Below are 18571 nucleotides of genomic sequence, written 5' to 3'. Positions count from 1 at the left end.
TATTTGGGGGGCTATTTGTGTGACTAGCTCTTAGTTCTGTTTCCTTAGTGGCTCTACTCCCCTAACTGCCTCTCTTTCTGGTTCTCCCAGCAGGAATAATTGACTTGTCTCAAGTGCCACATTTGCCAGTGCTTGTGCCCCCCAGTCCTGGCACCTCGGCCCCCTCCATGGATCGGCTCGCGTACATTCACAGCACACCCCAGCCTTTCAGTAGCCGGCACAGCAGCTCCCCGCTCTCTCCAGGTGAGGCCCGAGGAAATCCCATAGGGCACTGGTGCCACCAGAAAACCTCTGAGTCCCTGAGAACCCTTGATACAGGTGTGAAACATAGCTGAATGCAGGAAAACACCAAAGCTTTATTAACACCTCCTGTAAGCATCATTGATCAAATCTAGTTGAAACCTCTGTGTTGTTTTATTGCCAATAAGCTGGTACATACGTATACTGCATAGGAAACAGACACATCACACAAAATAATATCTTCAGAATTTTCCCCTAAGGGCACATCTCTTTTAATGTTCAGAGAAGTCAAAGGATCTGCTTCCTGAGCATGATCAGTCTGCTGTGATTCTGGACTTGTGTATATAAAATGGCTATTGATTCACAGGAGCCCCTACTCACTTGACCAAGCAGATGGGACCTTCAGTTTCAGAACGGGAGCAAGAACGAGACCGGGAAAGGGAGCGTGAGAAGGAGCGCAAGAAGTCTGTCTTGGCGGCCACGGCCACGGTAGAGCACGCCCCCATCTGGAGACCAGGTAGCCTCAGTGCTCTGTTTGGCGAAGGAGAGGAGTCCAATGGCCCCTTCCCTGCAGCTCTCCTTTCTGGGTGTCTCATATCGAGTGTTTCACTGTGCTTCTTCCTACAGGTACAGACCAGAGCAGTGGCCGTTCATCTGCACACTCTCACACCCAGAAACACTCCCCCATCTCGCCTCGCACCCAAGAGAACATCCAACAGCGTCCCAGCGTGCTGCACAATACAAACATGAAGATGATGTCCTCCGAGTGCCTTACCCCTTCAGTTTTACGGTACAGCCCAAGGGTTCATGTGTTAGTGGGGTTCTGGGTGCCTTCAAGATACATATTTTGACAACACTTATCCTGTAATTACATACTGTGCCAGACAGTGTAAGTCTCTTATTTCTTTTTCCTCTGCTTTTCAGATGCTCTTCCTCCTCCTCCTCAATGACCACTACCACATCACCAGTTCGCTCCTCAGTCTACTCCTCTACGTCCTCATTGCGCAGCTCTGTAAGTGGCATGGATAACTACCCATCTGCAATGGATGCTGCCCACATGCAGAAGGAGGCCTCCAGGGCCCAAGAAGCCAAAACAGAACGGCCTCAGACTGACAGCGGCCTGTTCGCCACAAAGCTGCCCACTGGGGCAGGTCTAGAAAAGTCACCTTCGCCCATTAAAGCCATGGAACCGCGGCCTTTGGCCATGTCTGGGCCAGGCTCGTCCCACCAGTATAGCAGAGGACAGGGGAAAAACCAGCCTCAGCATCATGCACCCCTGGACCAGTCGGTGGACACGGTTTCGGCCAGTGAGCAGCCCAGTAGAGAAAAGAGTAAACCCTTTTCAGTACAGGAACAGGAGCTCCGAGCACTCGGTAAGACCACCATGACAGCGGCCAGCTTCATAGATGTGATTATCATGCGTCAAATTTCTTGCGATAAGGGGAAGCGAGAGAGAAGCTCGCTAAATAACGACGCCAATAGCGATGGTAAGAAATTGGAGGGGGGAGTGGGGCGGTACGCCAAGTTTGTGGCCTTGAAAACACACAGATACATTCTAAAAAACCTCCCTCAACCCATCAATTTTTTTGGACATTTCTTTTTTGCATTTGTGGTGGTGACGTGTTTTATATCACGTGCCTATCCTCTCACTCTTTATATTATTTTTTCTCCCGCCCACCATGCTTTGAAGATTTTTTTTCATTTTTAATTTATTTTGGCTTGTTGCCGCTGTCATGTGTATTAATTATCTGATACGTTGTTACTGAAGGGGATGGGTAGCACAAGAGTGGACCTGGAAGGCATGGTGCTCAAGAAAATGTGAATGAGAAAGCAGCCATGAGCAATTTCAGATAGTTGCCCAACACTCTTGGATTAGCACTTCTTTTCCAGAGTTGTGATGGGTTTTTGCTTCTCTATCACAAATCTGGCTTATATCTGTTTTAGGAATACATTGCATGGCTTGGTGTATTTTTGTCGGATGTATATTGGTCATATTACATGAGTTATGTATTTTGCTGGTGGTGATGAAGATCGTAGACTGTTGCCTGTATAATCCAAGAACAATACTAGATGCAGAAGCAGTGACAGTGACCTTGTCTGTTAGTTGTGAGAATATGAATGGTACTTCCTTGCCTTAGAGCTAGAGTCACCGTTTTGTTAAACGGAGGTTACTGTTTCAGAATTAGTTGGCTGTGTAGATTGTTTGCATCGCTCTATATAGCTCTGCCAAGGGATGTCTTTTGAGAGCTCGGAAGTTACTTGGAATTGATCCGGGGAACAATTTGACACATTTTGCAGCTGAAAGAGCATTGAGGTGGTACAAGGAGGGTTCTGGATACTTCGGCATAGATGTAACTAGTGCATGGATGACAGCGATCAGGTCCACTTTCTCCAAGCAGGAATGCAACGAGCATACAAGGCAAAATGGGTGAAAAGTTGTTAGTAAAGTTCTTTGAGATATAAGGCCAAATGCTTCCAGCTGTGACAGAAAATATACTATTACCTTTCTAATTTGCTGCTGTGATAGACTGCATTTCACTCACAAGCATGTTTACCTTGAGCTCCTACCTTTTGCCTACCCAGTCAGAATATCAGTTATATTTTTATCATGAAAAGATGATGCATTTGCTGTATGTGTCATACCTCCCTGTTCCTTCCTGTCAGTAAGTGCTGCCAAGTGTTGTACCCCAAGTGTTTACACAGGCTAGTGCAGACGTCTCCAACTGAATGCCCTCCTGATGTGTTGGACAAGAGTTCTACCTGGCTGGGATGATGGGGATGTAGGTCTCCATAGGATGGGAAGGCTTGGGTTCAAGTGTGCAGAGATTGCATTGGATTATGATGTATGAAAGCAAGGGGAGAGAAAGTGCAGTCACTTTTGAAAAGTCTGTCAAGTTTTCTTTTGTTAGTTCTTCCTGCTTCTTGGCAGGGGGTTGGACTGGATGGCCCATGAGGTCTCTTCCAACTCTATGATTCTGTAAAATTCAGCATGAAGTTTATACAGCCACAGCAGTGCTTAGATGGAAATAACTCCCTCATTTGAGACACTTTCCATCTTTATGCCCTTCAGGTATCCATGGAGGCTACAGCCCCGACGGCATTGAAGCAGTAAGTCCTGTGAGCTCCCCCAGTATGCTGCATGACCGAGGGACAAAGCTTTCCCAGGATATGGAGAGAGGACGTGGAGGAGAGCATGAGCTACGGATAAAGCAGTCAGGTGAAGAAGTTTTCCTTGTGCATAGAGCCGGAAGAGGAACTCAGTCTGCCTGGCATCCTTATTCCCTTTGGCAGCATTTTGCTGTGCAAAGGTTGCCCTCTTATTCATACTTAGCACCCTTCACATCTCACACTTCAGGCCATTCCATACATTATGTTGCAACAAACCTCTTGCATTCCTAGTTCAGCTTGTTGATGTATATTTGTCACTAAACAGAGGGTCAGCATGATGTAATCCTTTGAGTGCTTTGAGTATTGGACTATGACTGTAGACCAGGGTTTAACTCCTTGCCCAGCGATGAAAACCTATTGGGCATCCATGGGCAAGTCCCACACTCTCAGCCTCAGAGGAAGGCAAAGGCAAATCCCCTTTGAGCAGTTCTTGCCAAGGAAACCCCATGATAGGGTCACTTTAGGGTCTCCAACTCTATGATTCTCTAAATCAGAAATGACTTGAAAGCACACAGTAGCAGCAAGCATGTTTATCTCAACTACACATAGCAGTTTTAGATGTATGCTTAAAAACTTTGCTTATATCCCTAAGTAAATTATGTGTGAACAACATCCTCTTTCATTGTGACTTTGCCAAATTAGGGTGAATCTGAAATGTGTTTAGTTCATTACACCCTACATTTAATCTTCCTGACACTTTAATTCATGCTGGACCATTGTCCTTCTTTTTCTCTCTGCCTGAAGGTTCACTCAAGCCTTCTGGAGCCGAAATGCCCCACATGCAGCAGCTCCACCAGCTCTCAGAAGGTCGGCAGTCTCCACCAGGCCTGCCGTTCCAGGGATCGCAGAACACCAAAGGCCACCAGCGGGTTGTCACCCTGGCTCAGCATATTAATGTGAGTGTTGCTTCCAGATGAATACCGCGCACGGGGGTGGTGTTCTTTCTGGGGAGAACTCGTTTCATTGTCGTTATGGAAAGAACCAATGGTGTGAAGTCTTGCAATCTCAGGGAATATTTGGGCCTAGCTCCAGTGAAACATTACACATTTTTTGGAGCAATGAATGGTGTATGCAGCCTTCTCCAAGACAGACATGTGAACTGGGTTATTTCTGCTCTGAAGCTCAGAGTACTACACTGTTTCTGGTTAATGCCATGGTTAATTTGCAGGTTACATTTACAGGTGGATGCATCCTTTAGAATTTATTCATCCTGAAGATGTAACTTGGTTGTTCAGTGGGCCTCTAGGCTAGCAGTGAACAATTTGGTCTCCCCTGCCCATTGCCCTACAAAGGCTGAATGATGTCAGAGGTGAGGAGCAAGGAGGAAGGAGAGCAGTGTCACCCAGCACCTGGCTGAAAAGGCTAGTGAGAAGGAAATGCCACCTTACCTCCAATCAGTATATTGGGAATAAGTGGAAATTTCCTTCAGGCCCGCCTCCAGAGATGGATTCGGAGGAAAGAGAGGGGTTTGGCCTGATGGGAAATCTCTCCTGCATGTTTTAGAAGTGTGAGTCAGATCTTTCCCTTCCCTCGTGTCTCAAACAACATTTATGTTCCTATTGCCAACCAGTGAAAACATTTCAACAGCAATTACTGTCTTCTTCAGGGAGGAGAATCTTTCTCCCATTGCAAACATGCAGTGTTTTTTCCACAGCTAAATCAGGATGGAGAATAATCCTTAGAGAGCGAAGGTTTGCAGGTCACCAAATTAAACAAACACTTTATTTTCCAAATAAGACATCTACCCTCTTTTTTAAAACATGAATAATAAAGTTATGGAAACCTTGAAACTGTGCATGACCTTTCCTTGTTCTATGCCAGCCCTTCAAGGTTTTGTTTGCAGGAAAAAAACGGGAAAATACGGAATTATCCAAAAACCAGGGCTGTTTTCTTTTCCTGTAGGAAGTGATCACCCAGGACTACACGCGGCGTCACCCCCAGCAGCTCAACTCCCACATCCAGGCTCCCGTCTACTCCTATGCTGGGGCTTCGTGTCCTGCGCTTGATCTCCGGCGAACACCTGGTGAAACCTACATCCAGCAGCAGCAGCAGCAGCAAATGCAGCACATGTCTGCTTCAAGAATTTCACCAGAAAGCGAAGGAAGCAAAAGGTGAAGCTGCTCTGTTCTCGTCTTTTGCCTGTTTCCTGTTGGTTAAATTTCTCTTTCTTCCTATCTCAGTATTTTGAGCAAGGAATGATGGCAAAATGCATGGATCTGATCCAGACAGGGTTATTCACCATGTTCTTGGGTGTGTTCCACCTTGGACTTTCATAAGTCTCAAGGGAGTCGTAGAACAACGACCCAAAAGGACCTCTGAATGTTCTTTGCTTATGAGCACAATACACAGATAGAGCTTAGATAATGCCCTCTGAAGCATCCCCTTCAACATAGAGCTTAGAAAGGGGCTTTTTCGCTACAGCATCCATGGCATGTCGTTGGGAGTTTTGAGAGTTAACCAGAAAAGGAATATTTCTTAGGCCTTCAGAACTTTCATTAATATTTAGGTATAGTTACAACTCTCTCCTTGGAACAGCAGTAATTCCTTCTGTTCTCCTTTCACCCACATGCGGTTTGCAGGTTTAGAATGAGAGCACCAATTACCCACACATTCATTCATATGCAAATACCTGAGATCAGTGTGTAACAGTACCATAGCAGAACACAGAAAACCATTCTTGCTGTTCCCAAATTACAGAGCCTACATGCTTTGTCTGTCATTCTTTTTCTGGCTTCATCCTCCCCATCAGTGCTATTCTTAACTGCTCCATTTCTTATAATCACATTTCCCACTTTGCTGTATTTGCAAAGGAGCTTTATAGGCCACTCTTTTGTTTCCACTTACTTTTGTATTCAGCAGGAAAGGAATATGCTCTAACTCATGTCATGTTCCTATTGTGTCCTCAGGTCTCCCGAGCAAATCAAAGTGCCTGCTTCTGAAAACTGCATAGAACCGATATCTCCACCAGACGGAATGGGAGAATCGGATCATGTGCGGAATGCCGCATATCCCATTATGTATCGTGAAGGGGAACCAATGGACCAAAGGTATGACAAGTGGGAAGAAAACACAGCAACTCAGCTATCCAGAGCAGGGCTTCTTAACCTTTTTCCACATTTGGAGCACATTCCCACCATGGCCCAGCTTAAAATACTGGCAGGATTTGAGGGAGATGGACAGAATGATAGGAGTTGTAGTCTATCCACATCTGGAGAGCCATGTGTATTTCTAATGGGACCATTCATAAAATCCAAAACCAAGCACAGGCAAGGAGGCTCAAAGGGGAAGTTGACCATAGGGTTTTAAAGGCAAGGAGATATGTATGCAAAGACACTCTATGGTCAACATCCCCAAAGAATCTCCTTGCCTATGAGCCTCACCTGGTAGTAGGGGGGAGGGGGGTTCTATCTGTGCTGAATAGAGCAAACTAGCTTGTTTAGAAAAACTTTTTCTCATAGGTGCTCTGACCATTCAGGCTTGCAACAAATAAAGTAGCTTTCTGGATTGTACCTCTTGCATGTTGGATAAATGAACTATGTAGCTAGTTGGGTGGGCAAGCAGGAAGGTTAGTTTTGTGTATCTTATGTCAAATGTATGCCAAGATTTCAAGTATAGAATTTCTAGCGGGTTGGGGGGTAGCCCTTGGATCCATTTCATGATCAGGATTGGTGCACAGGAGGTAAGGGGAGATATATTTGCCTATATCAACAATTTGCTGGACTTTCAATCTTGCAGGATGGGCTCCAAATCTCCAGGAAACAACGTACAACCACCAGCATTTTTCAGCAAACTGACTGAAAGCAATTCAGCCATGGTGAAATCCAAGAAGCAAGAGATCATCAAGAAACTCAGCACAAACAACAGGAGTGAAGCAGAATACAGTAAGGATTTCTAAGGCTTTGGCCCTTATTCCCATTAGTGGTTGGAATGGGCAGAATTGATCAAGGAATTATTACAGTCGAGGTTGATTAATTGATTGAATTTAATCAACCAAAACATATTGATCAACTAAAGGTATGCATTAGCGGCAGCTCATTTCATGATTGCTATAGAATTATTACTTTTACTCATATCCAGGTTAGTGGATATGTTAGTGGTTGCTTACATTTCACAATAGCTTAGAATTAGGAGTTTTTTCCTCTTGATCATAACATTGTCTCAACTGTATAGTTTTTTCAGAGCCTTGCACGAGCCCATCTCTTGCATACAGTTTATATAAAAGAGCAAATAAAATAATGTCTTGCACTTGCGTAGATGCGCTCAGCTTCCAAGGACAACAAAAGCTTCTTTGAGAGAAATTTTGAGCTTTTGAAGGACATTCTCTTGTTGGAATAACCAAACATTTCACAAAAGTACAATTCATATTACAAATGTATAGCCTCGGCCTAAGATGTGCTTTTTTCCCCTTCTTCCCCTCCAGATGTTGGACAACCTGGAACAGAAATTTTTAACATGCCAGCAATTACTGGAACAGGTAACCATTATACTTCCCTTTCCAAGTCATCTTGAATATCCCCCAATTATTTGTATTTCACAGCAAACAGAGGAAACAATAATCTTGTTGGACAAAGTGACATTAAAGTTAGCAACCATCTGTAATATCAGATCGTGGCCAGAGTCAGTTGTGTTACTAGATTAGCTATAGTCAACAAAAGACCTCACAAGGAAGAGCATTCATTTTTAAACTGGGTATGGGATTAGTTTTTAAAGAACGTCCTCTGAGGCAGCTATATTGAAAAGAAGGTCAATCCAGGGAGAGAGGGAACCATGAAGGGAGTATACAATAGGTAAGATTTGTAGGCGTTTTTCTTTTACAAAGACATCTCTTCATTTCCATATTGTACAGATTTCTCTTACTAATTTTTTTTTTGTATTGGTCCCTCTTCCCTGGGAATGACTGGCAAGCAGTTCACCCACCACAACTCTTCTGATCTTTGTGCATTGCTGCCCCATAACTGCATGGCTTCCGACGACATGATTGCAATATCAAAAGACATAACACACATAGACACAACACTGCTTAACTGAGCTTTTCTCCCACTGGGAGTCTCTTTGTCAGGCAGCCTCCACCCAAAGAAAGGGGAATCAGAACGGAAGGATTCATGGAGAGCTATGAAGGGAAAACTTTGGAAAAGTCTAGTCGCAGGGTAGGGCTGGCTCCCATGTACTCTCAGGATGGAAAAGCAACCCTCCCATTGAACAGTATATCTGCAATTTGTGAGGCATTGAAGCTCAGGATAACCCACTCTCTTCTAGAAGCTCTTTTGTGTCCTTTGCCTAGCGACAGGGATCACAACACCTCAGTTTATGTTAAAGTTAGATATGTTAAATTTGGAGGGCAAGCTAAAAATAAAGAATTATATATAGAGAGAGAGAGATTCCTAATTTGTTCTCCACCAATTTAAACAGAGAATGAGAAAAGGTCAGTAAAAAGGAACTCCAGATGAATTTTCTGACTTGAAAAATGCACACCTTCTATTCAGCTATCTTTCCATCCTGTTTACTTGGATCAAAGTGTTTGTTCTGAGATGTTTGTTTTTGTTTTGATTTTTTTAAAAATAGCAGTCAGTCAGTGGGCCCCAAGGCGATCCTCTTGCTCATTTTTAAGTGGGGGGGGGGGGGGGGATCCTGACGACGTCTTAGAAACTGATATCTGTGTGACACAGTAGTCTGCGGATAATCAGGATCTCACTGAAACACATTTTGGTGCCTCAAGCGTTAGCATTATTTCTGGGTGTATTTGACCTGCTGATTCCAAAAATGGCACCAGTTTCCCCCTATCAGCTCTAGCTTTTGAGATACAGAACATATGCCATCTACCAGTTGCCATTTACTTACCATAGAAGACCACGATAACCATATCTAAGAAACAAGAGCTGATGCGATCTATCCCATGCAATTTTCTGAATTGACCCACCACAACTCCAAAGAACCCCAGGAACAGGCCTAAAAACTAAAATACTGAGGGGGGGGGGGGTTGTGCTGCTTAGTTGATGGCTGAAAGAGTGTACCTTGAGCCATCTTGTTCTTTTTACCTCTGAAGGCAAAGTCCCATTGTTTTCAGCAGGGCTGGTTCTCAAATATCTTCAGAAACACAAAATGTTTCAAATAATAATAATATTGGGTTGTTGTATGTCTTTCGGGCTGTGTGGCCATGTTCCAGAAGTATTCTCTCCTGACGTTTCGCCCACATCTATGGCAGGCATCCTCAGAAGTTGTGAGGTATGCATAAACTGTTTATCCATGCCTCACAGCCTCTGAGGATGCCTGCCATAGATGTGGGCGAAACGTCAGGAGAGAATACTTCTGGAACATGGCCACACAGCCCGAAAGACATACAACAACCCTGTGATCCCAGCCATGAAAGCCTTCGACAACACAATAATAATATTCTGCCCTATCGCCCAATCTCCCCAATGTTTCCCTGGGAGTACATCATTCTTGTGCAAACCTGAAGCATTTTCTATCTCAAAGAATGTCACTTGTGTCTGATAGAATGCAAGCATATGCATGGATGTTAATGCAGCCTTTTCCCCTGAACAGTGATATCATGTGAGATTCAAGTAGGTAAAAATCATATGCACACATGAATACAGAGTAATTCTCTTTTGATCTGGCATGGACCGTGTTGCTTCCTGGTGAGGGCTGGTTTGCCTCCCCTTTTCTCCAGCTCACACTTGCTATTCACTGGGAAGCAGCCCATCAGTGAGCGCACACGGCTTCAGACCTCCCGACCCCCTTCCCACCCCAACCCTCTTCCCACTCCGCATGGAGGAAGTCCAAGCATCTGAACCAGCCCAGGGCCAATGCATCACATAGGGACCGTGGCAATGCCCACAACGTGTCCCAAGGCAAACCCCCTGACAAGAAGCGGGTAGTTCCCCTCCTCCAGCCTTGGGGAAGAAACTGTGTGTATGGTGTGTGTGTGTGGCCTTCCAGAAACAAAAATCTGTAAGTAGTTTTTGTTTCCTATGGCCTTGCTGCAACCTCCTTAGGTGACTGTGCTGCAGAGTTTTGGGAAACCAGTAAGACATCCATGATGGAGTTTGTTGCTTTGCAAGAATGTGCTGACTGTTTGTTTCTTCCCTTCTCCCTTGTTGCCTTTCCTTCTCTCTCCATCTCCCCAATTTCTTATTTGGTTCCCCATTTCCCCCTCCCTTCTTTCTCCTTCCCTTCCTTCCACACCTCCCAGGGTTAATCAGTTGTAGGAGCCAGTCGGTCCAAGAAAATTCCAGTACCAACATGGGGTTGGAGGCAATTATTAGGAAAGCCCTAATGGGTAAATATGACGAGCAGTGGGACGAGCGCTCTCCTCTCAGTGCCAATGCTTTTAACCCTCTGAATGCCAGTGCAAGCTTGCCCGCTGCTATGCCTGTAACTGCTCCTGATGGACGGATTGACGACATGCGTTCCTCCTTGCCAGGTCTGCAGCTCTTTCCGATCTTTGACACTATTTTTGGTTGTTATTAATCCTCTCTTTTTCTTTCCGGTGGTTTTTTTTTTGTCTCCTTCACCCTTTTTTCTTTAAGCTTGGGGCATTTTACTTATGTATTAGTTCTTAATTGTGCTGATTAATCCAAGTTCCCATTTTTGATAAGCGCTTCACTGAAAGTGCCATTTTGCTTCCTCTAAAACACTGACATGCTATCCTTTTCTTTGTCCTTTGTAAATTTTTATTTATAATGGTCTCTCTGCATTTTAAGAAAGGCTTGGAATGTTTAGAATGGTGAAGGAAAGAGTCATAACCCTCCAGCATCTTTCTGGGAAGAGTTAGGGAGGGCCAGGATACTGACAGTCAGAAATGTGGGTTCAAACTAAGGGTAAGAACCAGTCTTTTTCTAAGACTGAGACAAAATGCTGCAATTATATTCAAATCCAGACTAGCAATGTATTTAGGATATTTCTACCTCGCCTTTCTCCGCAACGTGGACCCAAGGCGGCTTACAATGACATTATACCACTCAGTAAAATCCTTCAATCATGCAATGGCATATAGGGTGTTATTTTCAAGAGTAGTCTTGTGAAAAATGTCAATGGTTTTTGTATTTTGCCCTTTGATGGTCACATTTCAGCTGTGAAGAAAAGGAGGAAGGCCTCATCCATGGTTCATATCCCAGTCCGCTCAAGGATATTCCTGTGCATCAAATTACCTCCTATGAATCTATTGTCATTGGCTAGATGAGGAAATTCTTTTTGACTACAGCTTCTTGGACCCTGCAACAATCCCTCAGCTGGCCTTGTTCCCTGTGGAATACTGGGAGCTGTAGTTTAAAAAGGGACCCTTTCCGATGTCTGATCAAGGGCCATTGAACAACACCGGTTGGTACCAGACATTATTTGCAGATAAAAAGCACCTTTGCACAGATGAACAACACCGGTTGTTCATCTGCACAAAGGTGCTGTTTATCTGCAAATAATGTCTGGTACCAACTTGTCCAGTGGCCATTGATTACGTGTATTGCTAATGTAGAGGTGGGGAATTTACAGCTACATTTCCCATCTTTCTAAATCTACCTTGCTGTTGGCTAAGGCTTATCTTTTCTGTTCCTGGCCCGATAAAGGCTCTGTTTAGGCACTTTTCGTTGGGCACTTAGCCCACTTTGGCTGCTGCCATTTCAGCACGTCACTATCAATGGTTGTTTGAAAGATGCTTCTTTTGCCAGGAGGAGGGAAGCCAAAGATTGCTGCCAGAGCCAACAGTCGCAAAGCCAAGTCTCCAGGACCAGGTCTGTCCACAGAGAGGCCACCATCAGTTTCATCTGTTCATTCAGAGGGAGACTGTAACAGGAGGACACCTCTCACCAACCGTGTCTGGGATGACAGACCATCATCTGCAGGTAACAGCAACAGTCACGCCTGCTTTGCTCAGTGGCAAGAGACCAAATAATGAAAGCACTTTTGTTAGTGGATAGAAATGACATATAGGTGATACGTGTGTCAGGTAAAGTCTCATTCAGCCATTCGTACGCCTTAACACTGCAGAAAAACCATAGCAGAGCAGTGTCATCACATGAATGCTAGTTCAGTGAGGACTTCCTCACAGACTTCGCAGGAATCAGAGCCTTGTCTTCTGGCTCCCTCCCTGCCTTGACTTTCACACACACACACACACACACACCCAATGGGACTGAAGGCCCTTCCTTCTGTTAGTTTTGGCCATTCAGTTCTCTAATCTGTTACGGTCATTTTGGAATCTGATCCTGTCCTCTGGGATATTAGCTATGCCTCCCGGTTTGGTGTCACATACATATTTTACTGTGGTAAGATAAAAAGATCAAACTATTTGAAATCTTCTGAACCCATGGTTGGCCAGCTATTGACCTTTCTGCTTTTTTTGTCCAGGTTCAACGCCATTTCCATACAATCCCCTCACAATGAGGCTGTCGACGGGTATAGTGACGGCTCCGCCACCATCTGCCTCCATTCCACAGGGGAACTCTGGCAGCCAGCACCACGGATGGGAGGAAGAGCCCAAACCACTCCTTGTCTCACAGTATGAGACCCTCTCAGACAGTGAATGAAAACACAGAGGAACCGTGATGGAGGAAAACGTCATGAAAATTAACAGATCAATGTGGTGGCTGTTGAGCCAGCCAGGGTATTATAAGGGCTCTGGCTCTCTGTCCTGAGCTGTGGCTGCCCTAGATCAGGCGCAGGAGCAGCATTGTTCCCATCTGCTGATCTTTTTTGTCACATCTGGAAGGGGTATTGCAAATCTCTTCAGCTTCAAGGCCTTAAAAACTACGGCAAGCAAATGGAACCCAACCCAGTTCTCTTGGCCATTTTGGTGCTGATATCATCTTGGAACAATTGTGGCAAGAAATGAACACAAGTGTATGTAGGAGGGCAGACAAGGGAAGCCTTGAAGGTTCACCAAGAGACTGGATCTAGTCACCAAATCTCAGTTATTAATTCTCAGGGGATTCCATCTGCTGCACCAGTTCTGTCCTTCTGTCCAAATGAGGAGAGAAAAGGAGAGAGGAGGCTCATTGGAAGAAGGCAGTGTGTTTGGTTTGCAAAGCCCTGATGTGTATTTCTCATGTGTTCCCACCTCTGTAACACATCCTTCTTGTGTGCACTGTTGTGATCTGTTAATCCAGTACTTGAAATAGGATATATTAACTCTTTCTCTCTCTAACTTGTGTTTTATCATCACAAGAGGCTGCACCAGTGGAATTGCATGTTGGTTGAATCAGGAAGCAAATAAGAATGGCCTTGTGGAGGAAAGGTGTGTTTTTCCCATTCCTCACAGTTAGTTCTGGCTGTACTCTTCTTAATGTGTAGTGATAGAAACTTAAGGGAAATTGCTTGCCCAGCTGAACTTTTAACAAATACTGAGGCAAGTAATAATGCTTTGGATGTCGAGGCAGGCCATGAGGTTGGAAAATGAACAAGGAGAGATTTCCCTTGGAAAAAAAGAATGCTAGGTTTGAATAGGAATTGAAATTGGAAATACCTTCCCTATATGTAGCATGCAGGCTACAAATAGAGGTTCGACAGATGAGGGAGATGGTACATTGTTTTGTGAAACAGTGCTGTGTATATGGTCTACAGGGTATATTTTTGATACCTTTGGCAAATGCTGCCAGATATTTTTTTGCGCAAGGAAGGACTTTAAAACAGTATTATATGCTGCTTTTCAGTCTCCACTCCTGTACAAAGAAGATTTTTATGTTGTGTGCAAGCTTTCGACTGGCTTGTTCATTGTATGGAAGTACCAAGAGATAACACTGTTCTGACAAAATGGTTCTGTAGTACAATAGAATGTATTAACTTAGTTTTTTTTAAAAAAAAGAAATATATATATAAATATATATATAATATATTATATATATAAAATATATTCACAATTGCAGGACCCTTATAGCTTATAGTAATACTCCAGCATGGAGGTGACAATATTTTTCAAGTGAATTTGTCTTTTTGGGGAGGAATGATAGAGGTCAAGAAACTTGCAGAAAGTTGCATTTTTCTGCCTCACCCACAAGTTCTCTGGTTTTTCTACATTTGCAGGCTGGCATCTATTTTTGGTTCGGTTCTTTTACCTAGTCAATACTTTGATGCTTTCTGATTTTAAGTGATGTGAGCATGGGCACAACGTTTTAGCCTTTGGTTTTCATCTGTTTCCCCTTTCTACACACACACACACACACGCACACGCACACACATAGGATGGCTCTAAAATAGTGCTGTTGTTGTTTTCATTCAGCACACTAAAGGAAAAGCACCTGAAAAACAGCTTCTCTGCTGGAATGGACTGTAACCATGTTATCGCACAGAAGTAATAGGAGACTATCTCCAGGAAATGGCAATATTACACTTATTGTTGTGTTATGTGAGTTTAATTTTATGGAAATGCTTGGTTTTCCCCTTCCTATCTACTAAATGTCCCCCAGTTTTTATAATAGAATAGTTTTTTTCTTGTTACAGTGCTTTAAACACATACATGAGTATGCACATGTAAGCGCTTGAAATGTTTCAGTCTCTAAAGCACATACTTGAAAGAAAATGGAAATTTTTCTGGGGCAACATCTGCTGAGAATCCATTCCATTCTTATCTTTCTGATCTTAAAAAAAACTTGTGCTGGTAGAATACAATTCCACAATTTAACAATATCACTTCCTGGCCTCTGTCCTTGTGTTCTGCAAGGTCGTGCCACTTAGATTATTGGAAACTAGGAAGGATTGAGCAGCAGATAATACATAATGGCCAGGAAGCTACCTAAATCAAAATAGAAGGCTTAGGTGCGCTGCTTGAAAGAATGGTGTGCATAATTCTCCTGACCTGCAATTCACTGTTCTGAAACCTTTAATCCTATTCTGATGACAGATTGTGCAATAATTCTTTTGAGACAGGAAAAGGGGCACTGTTTAGGAAAGTTATGTTTTTGGACAATGCCCAGTCAACATAAAACAGTGACCACGCTGGCATGTGACGGGCTGTTTCTAGAAGTTATCAGCAACAGTGGTCATCGTTTAAAGTCTGAAGATGGAACCTTCAGATCTGACTAGTCAAGATGGGGCCAAAAGACCTTGAGTAGAGCAAAATGTCAGTTCAGATTTTACACCGGTGTAATGGATTTGTAATCTTAAACCTGGAAAAAGCATCTCAGCCACCATCAGTTCATTTATAAGGTTCTCTTATATGATCAGCCTCATTTGAAATCAAATAATGCTGGAAAAATAGAGCATGTTTCTCCCGCAAACTCAGGAAGAGACAAATCACCAACAAATTTCTATCTTTGGCAGATGTGTACTTTGATATTTTGTCTAGTGCTGAACTCACTGCTGCTTCTCTTTCCATGGGCCCCTCCAGTTACTGCTTTTCAGACTTGTTCATGCTGTTTTTTTTTCTTATGCCAGGAGAGTGTTTATTTTTGCAACTAGAAGAAATGTCCCCCTTTTTGGGACTAGAAACCCTCTACCTGTCCCTCCTGCTCATTTGGCCTTTTTCTCTTCTCATTCTCTACTGCCACATACAAGGCAGCAGGAGCACTTGAGCGGTTTAAAGCTCTGCCTGATCGAAGGAAGCAGCATGTGGAGTTTTAATAGAACAGCGGTTTTCAGCCTTTGGCCTGCCAGACGTTTTGGTCTTCAGTGCCCAGAAGCCTCAACCAGCAGCATGTCCAATCATCAGGGGTTCTGGGAACTGATGTACAAAACCTTGCAAGGCCAAAGCTTGAGAGACACTCAATCTCTCAGGCCTTCCTTTTTGCCTCTAAGGTAGATTAGGAATTTGCTCAGTGTCCAAAAATAGTATTGTAGCCTGCAGCCAGATTTTAATTAGTTGACATTAATTAATACATTGGGGGAAATGAGTCCCAAAATGTATACCCATAGGATTTCACCAGTGTCGAAGCCAATTTTCAGATAGCTAAGATCCATGCTGGACACCTGCATATGCACTTAAACGCATGAACACACAAGTCTTTTCATTAGCATAGGCAAGGGCAGAAGTCAGGAACCTACGGTGTGTGAGCGCTTCCTGGCCTGTGTGCTCCAAAGTGTGTGTACTGCATTTCATACATTGTAGGAAACACACCCTTCCTTGCCCTTGGTTTATTTCCATAGAGGAAAACATTATTTAGGATAGACTAAATAGCCATTGTTCTACAGTCAGTATCTGCCCACCCTTCAGAAAACTTTCTGGTTCACACCGTACACACACAAAAACCATGCTCCCATCATTCTTACCCATAAAATCAGAAGTCCTGGCTACAGCAGAACCATTTGCAGAGATCAGGTGGGGTTTGCTCACATTCAACAAGGTTATGTTCTTTTTAGACTGTGTTCAATGGGTACAGTTTCACTCAGCCAAACACATTCATCGTTTTGGAACATAATGCAACAAAATCTCTTGCCATTTTTGTAAGCTGAGATTCCATATACATTCCATGAAGGGGATTTATGACCCCTTTCGCCCTTCCAAAAGGTTATTCCCCACATTGCCAGATGGTGTACATTCGCTGTATGTGTGTGCGTGGTTGCGTGTGTATGTGTGTGTGTATATATATGCTTGGATTCTGTGTATACATATGATTCCATTTGTGTGTGCATGTATACGAAGTACATACACACACGTTTTCTTGTGCCTGAATCAGTGGCCTGGCACATATCCATGTGCGTGCTTGCATGCACAAGCCAGATCTTGGTAAAACCCAACTCACCATGTTTCAACCAAATGCTGACAAGCATCATCCCCATTGACTGTTAGCTCTATGTAAGTTGAGCGCCGAGCACTGTGTGTTAGCTTCAAGGAAAGCCATTCTTCATACACAATTGTCTGCATACTTTGTGTAGGGTTTTGTGACATATAGATCTCTATTGTGCTACCTGCTATGATTTTTTTTATTAATTGTGCAATCAAGAAAAAAGGAAGTTATGTTAAACTATTAAAGTTTGAAGTGTTATCAACTTTGTAATTTGTACAAATACACAAAAAAAGATTGAAAAGACAGTTTTATCGTTTGAACTGTACAAGTGGGCGGCGGGAGAAGAAATCTATCTTTTGTACAACCAAATTGTGCATAGCTGTTTCAAAGCAAGTTGTATGATAGAATGGACTGTACATAGAAACTGCTGAGTTGTAAATATTTATGCAGCTTGCTCTAAAAGGTTGGGGCTTTTTCTTCTTCTACTGAAAGTGAAGTTTTGTTCACTGTTGTTGTGTTTATTTGTTTGGATTGTTTATTTGGGGGGGGCTTTTTGTCATTGTTGTTTTTGTTTTTGCTCTACATACCCGCGAAGCAAGTATTGTGGGTTTGCAGTGTTAAAGCACTGCCTTCCTGTTTCAATAAAAAAGGGGGAGGGGAGCTTGTTGCCAGCAAAATTAGTGCTCTTCTGATTCTTGTGTTTGGTTTTTCGTAAAAGTGGCTAAAAATAGGCAGAAGGGGCAAGGCGGGCCATTAATAATGCAAGTGTTATCCCTGTCTCAGGATGGAACATGGTGACCAGTGGAGCCAAGCGACTCTCCAGGCCTGACCTTTCTGGTTGTAGGCTGCCTTCCTTCTCTCGTAATTGGAGCTCCTGGGGCTTGGAGCCAGAGCCAAATGCCACCCTGCCACCCCTTCTGTCACATCACATGATTTCTCTCCCCCTTCCCCCCCCCCCCCCCCCCAGCTAGCTCCCAGAGGAGAGGCAGATCCCTTTGGACTTTTAAAGGGCTTTTAAGGTGAGAATGAGGAGCACACATACTCTCCCTTTTCCCATCTCGCCAATTGTGGGAGTGAGCAATCATTAACACTGCATTAAAAATGTAGCAGGGATACACTGCCTTCTGTAAATGCTCAGATGTCCCCTCTGCCCTTTCCAGAGTTGCTGCAGGCCACCTCCCAAAGCTATTCAATGGCTGGTGGAAAGCAGAAATGTGATCAGATCGAGGTCCCATATAGGCTGTCACACATTTCCTCTTTTCTATAAGAGACTCTGCAGCGGGCTTGTCTTATGCCATAAAGGACAGGTTCAAAGAGCATGTGTTTTTCCACTTGCAAGCAGCTTGCTTCATTTGTTGCTGCCCGGGATGAGTCCTGGAATCCCATTGCCAGCTTCAAAAAAAAAATAGTCCCCTTTGGCTATGTTTGCAACAGACCCTTGGGCATTTTACCATCTGAGTATAGCACCAGGACAGTTCAGTTATTCACTTGCATTACTGTACCCACCGTAG

General features: G+C 43.7%; 1 protein-coding gene across 20 annotated transcripts in view; it reads left to right on the top strand.

Moving 5' to 3' along the window:
- ncor2 (nuclear receptor corepressor 2) overlaps nt 1-17737 on the top strand; it is a 195775-nt gene extending 178038 nt beyond the window's left edge. For 12 of the 20 annotated variants that reach the window (XM_062958546.1, XM_008113654.3, XM_008113653.3 and 9 more), the window contains 13 exons: nt 91-243; nt 608-757; nt 868-1030; nt 1165-1727; nt 3311-3457; nt 4153-4304; nt 5311-5519; nt 6315-6455; nt 7144-7289; nt 7829-7882; nt 10601-10831; nt 12072-12245; nt 12751-17737. In XM_062958546.1, coding sequence (XP_062814616.1) covers nt 91-243; nt 608-757; nt 868-1030; nt 1165-1727; nt 3311-3457; nt 4153-4304; nt 5311-5519; nt 6315-6455; nt 7144-7289; nt 7829-7882; nt 10601-10831; nt 12072-12245; nt 12751-12929 — 2462 coding nt within the window. In that variant the 3' untranslated portion in view covers nt 12930-17737. The remainder of the gene's footprint in view (nt 1-90; nt 244-607; nt 758-867; nt 1031-1164; nt 1728-3310; nt 3458-4152; nt 4305-5310; nt 5520-6314; nt 6456-7143; nt 7290-7828; nt 7883-10600; nt 10832-12071; nt 12246-12750) is intronic. The other 8 variants (XM_062958552.1, XM_008113657.3, XM_016994737.2 and 5 more) reach the window with 5 other exon arrangements.
- Nucleotides 17738-18571: the final 834 nt, after the last annotated feature.

Source organism: Anolis carolinensis, chromosome X, assembly GCF_035594765.1.
Source record: "Anolis carolinensis isolate JA03-04 chromosome X, rAnoCar3.1.pri, whole genome shotgun sequence".
In the NCBI taxonomy this organism is placed as follows: domain Eukaryota; kingdom Metazoa; phylum Chordata; class Lepidosauria; order Squamata; family Dactyloidae; genus Anolis; species Anolis carolinensis.
Note: the sequence above shows the minus strand (reverse complement) of the source record. Positions and strands in the feature narration are given on the sequence as shown.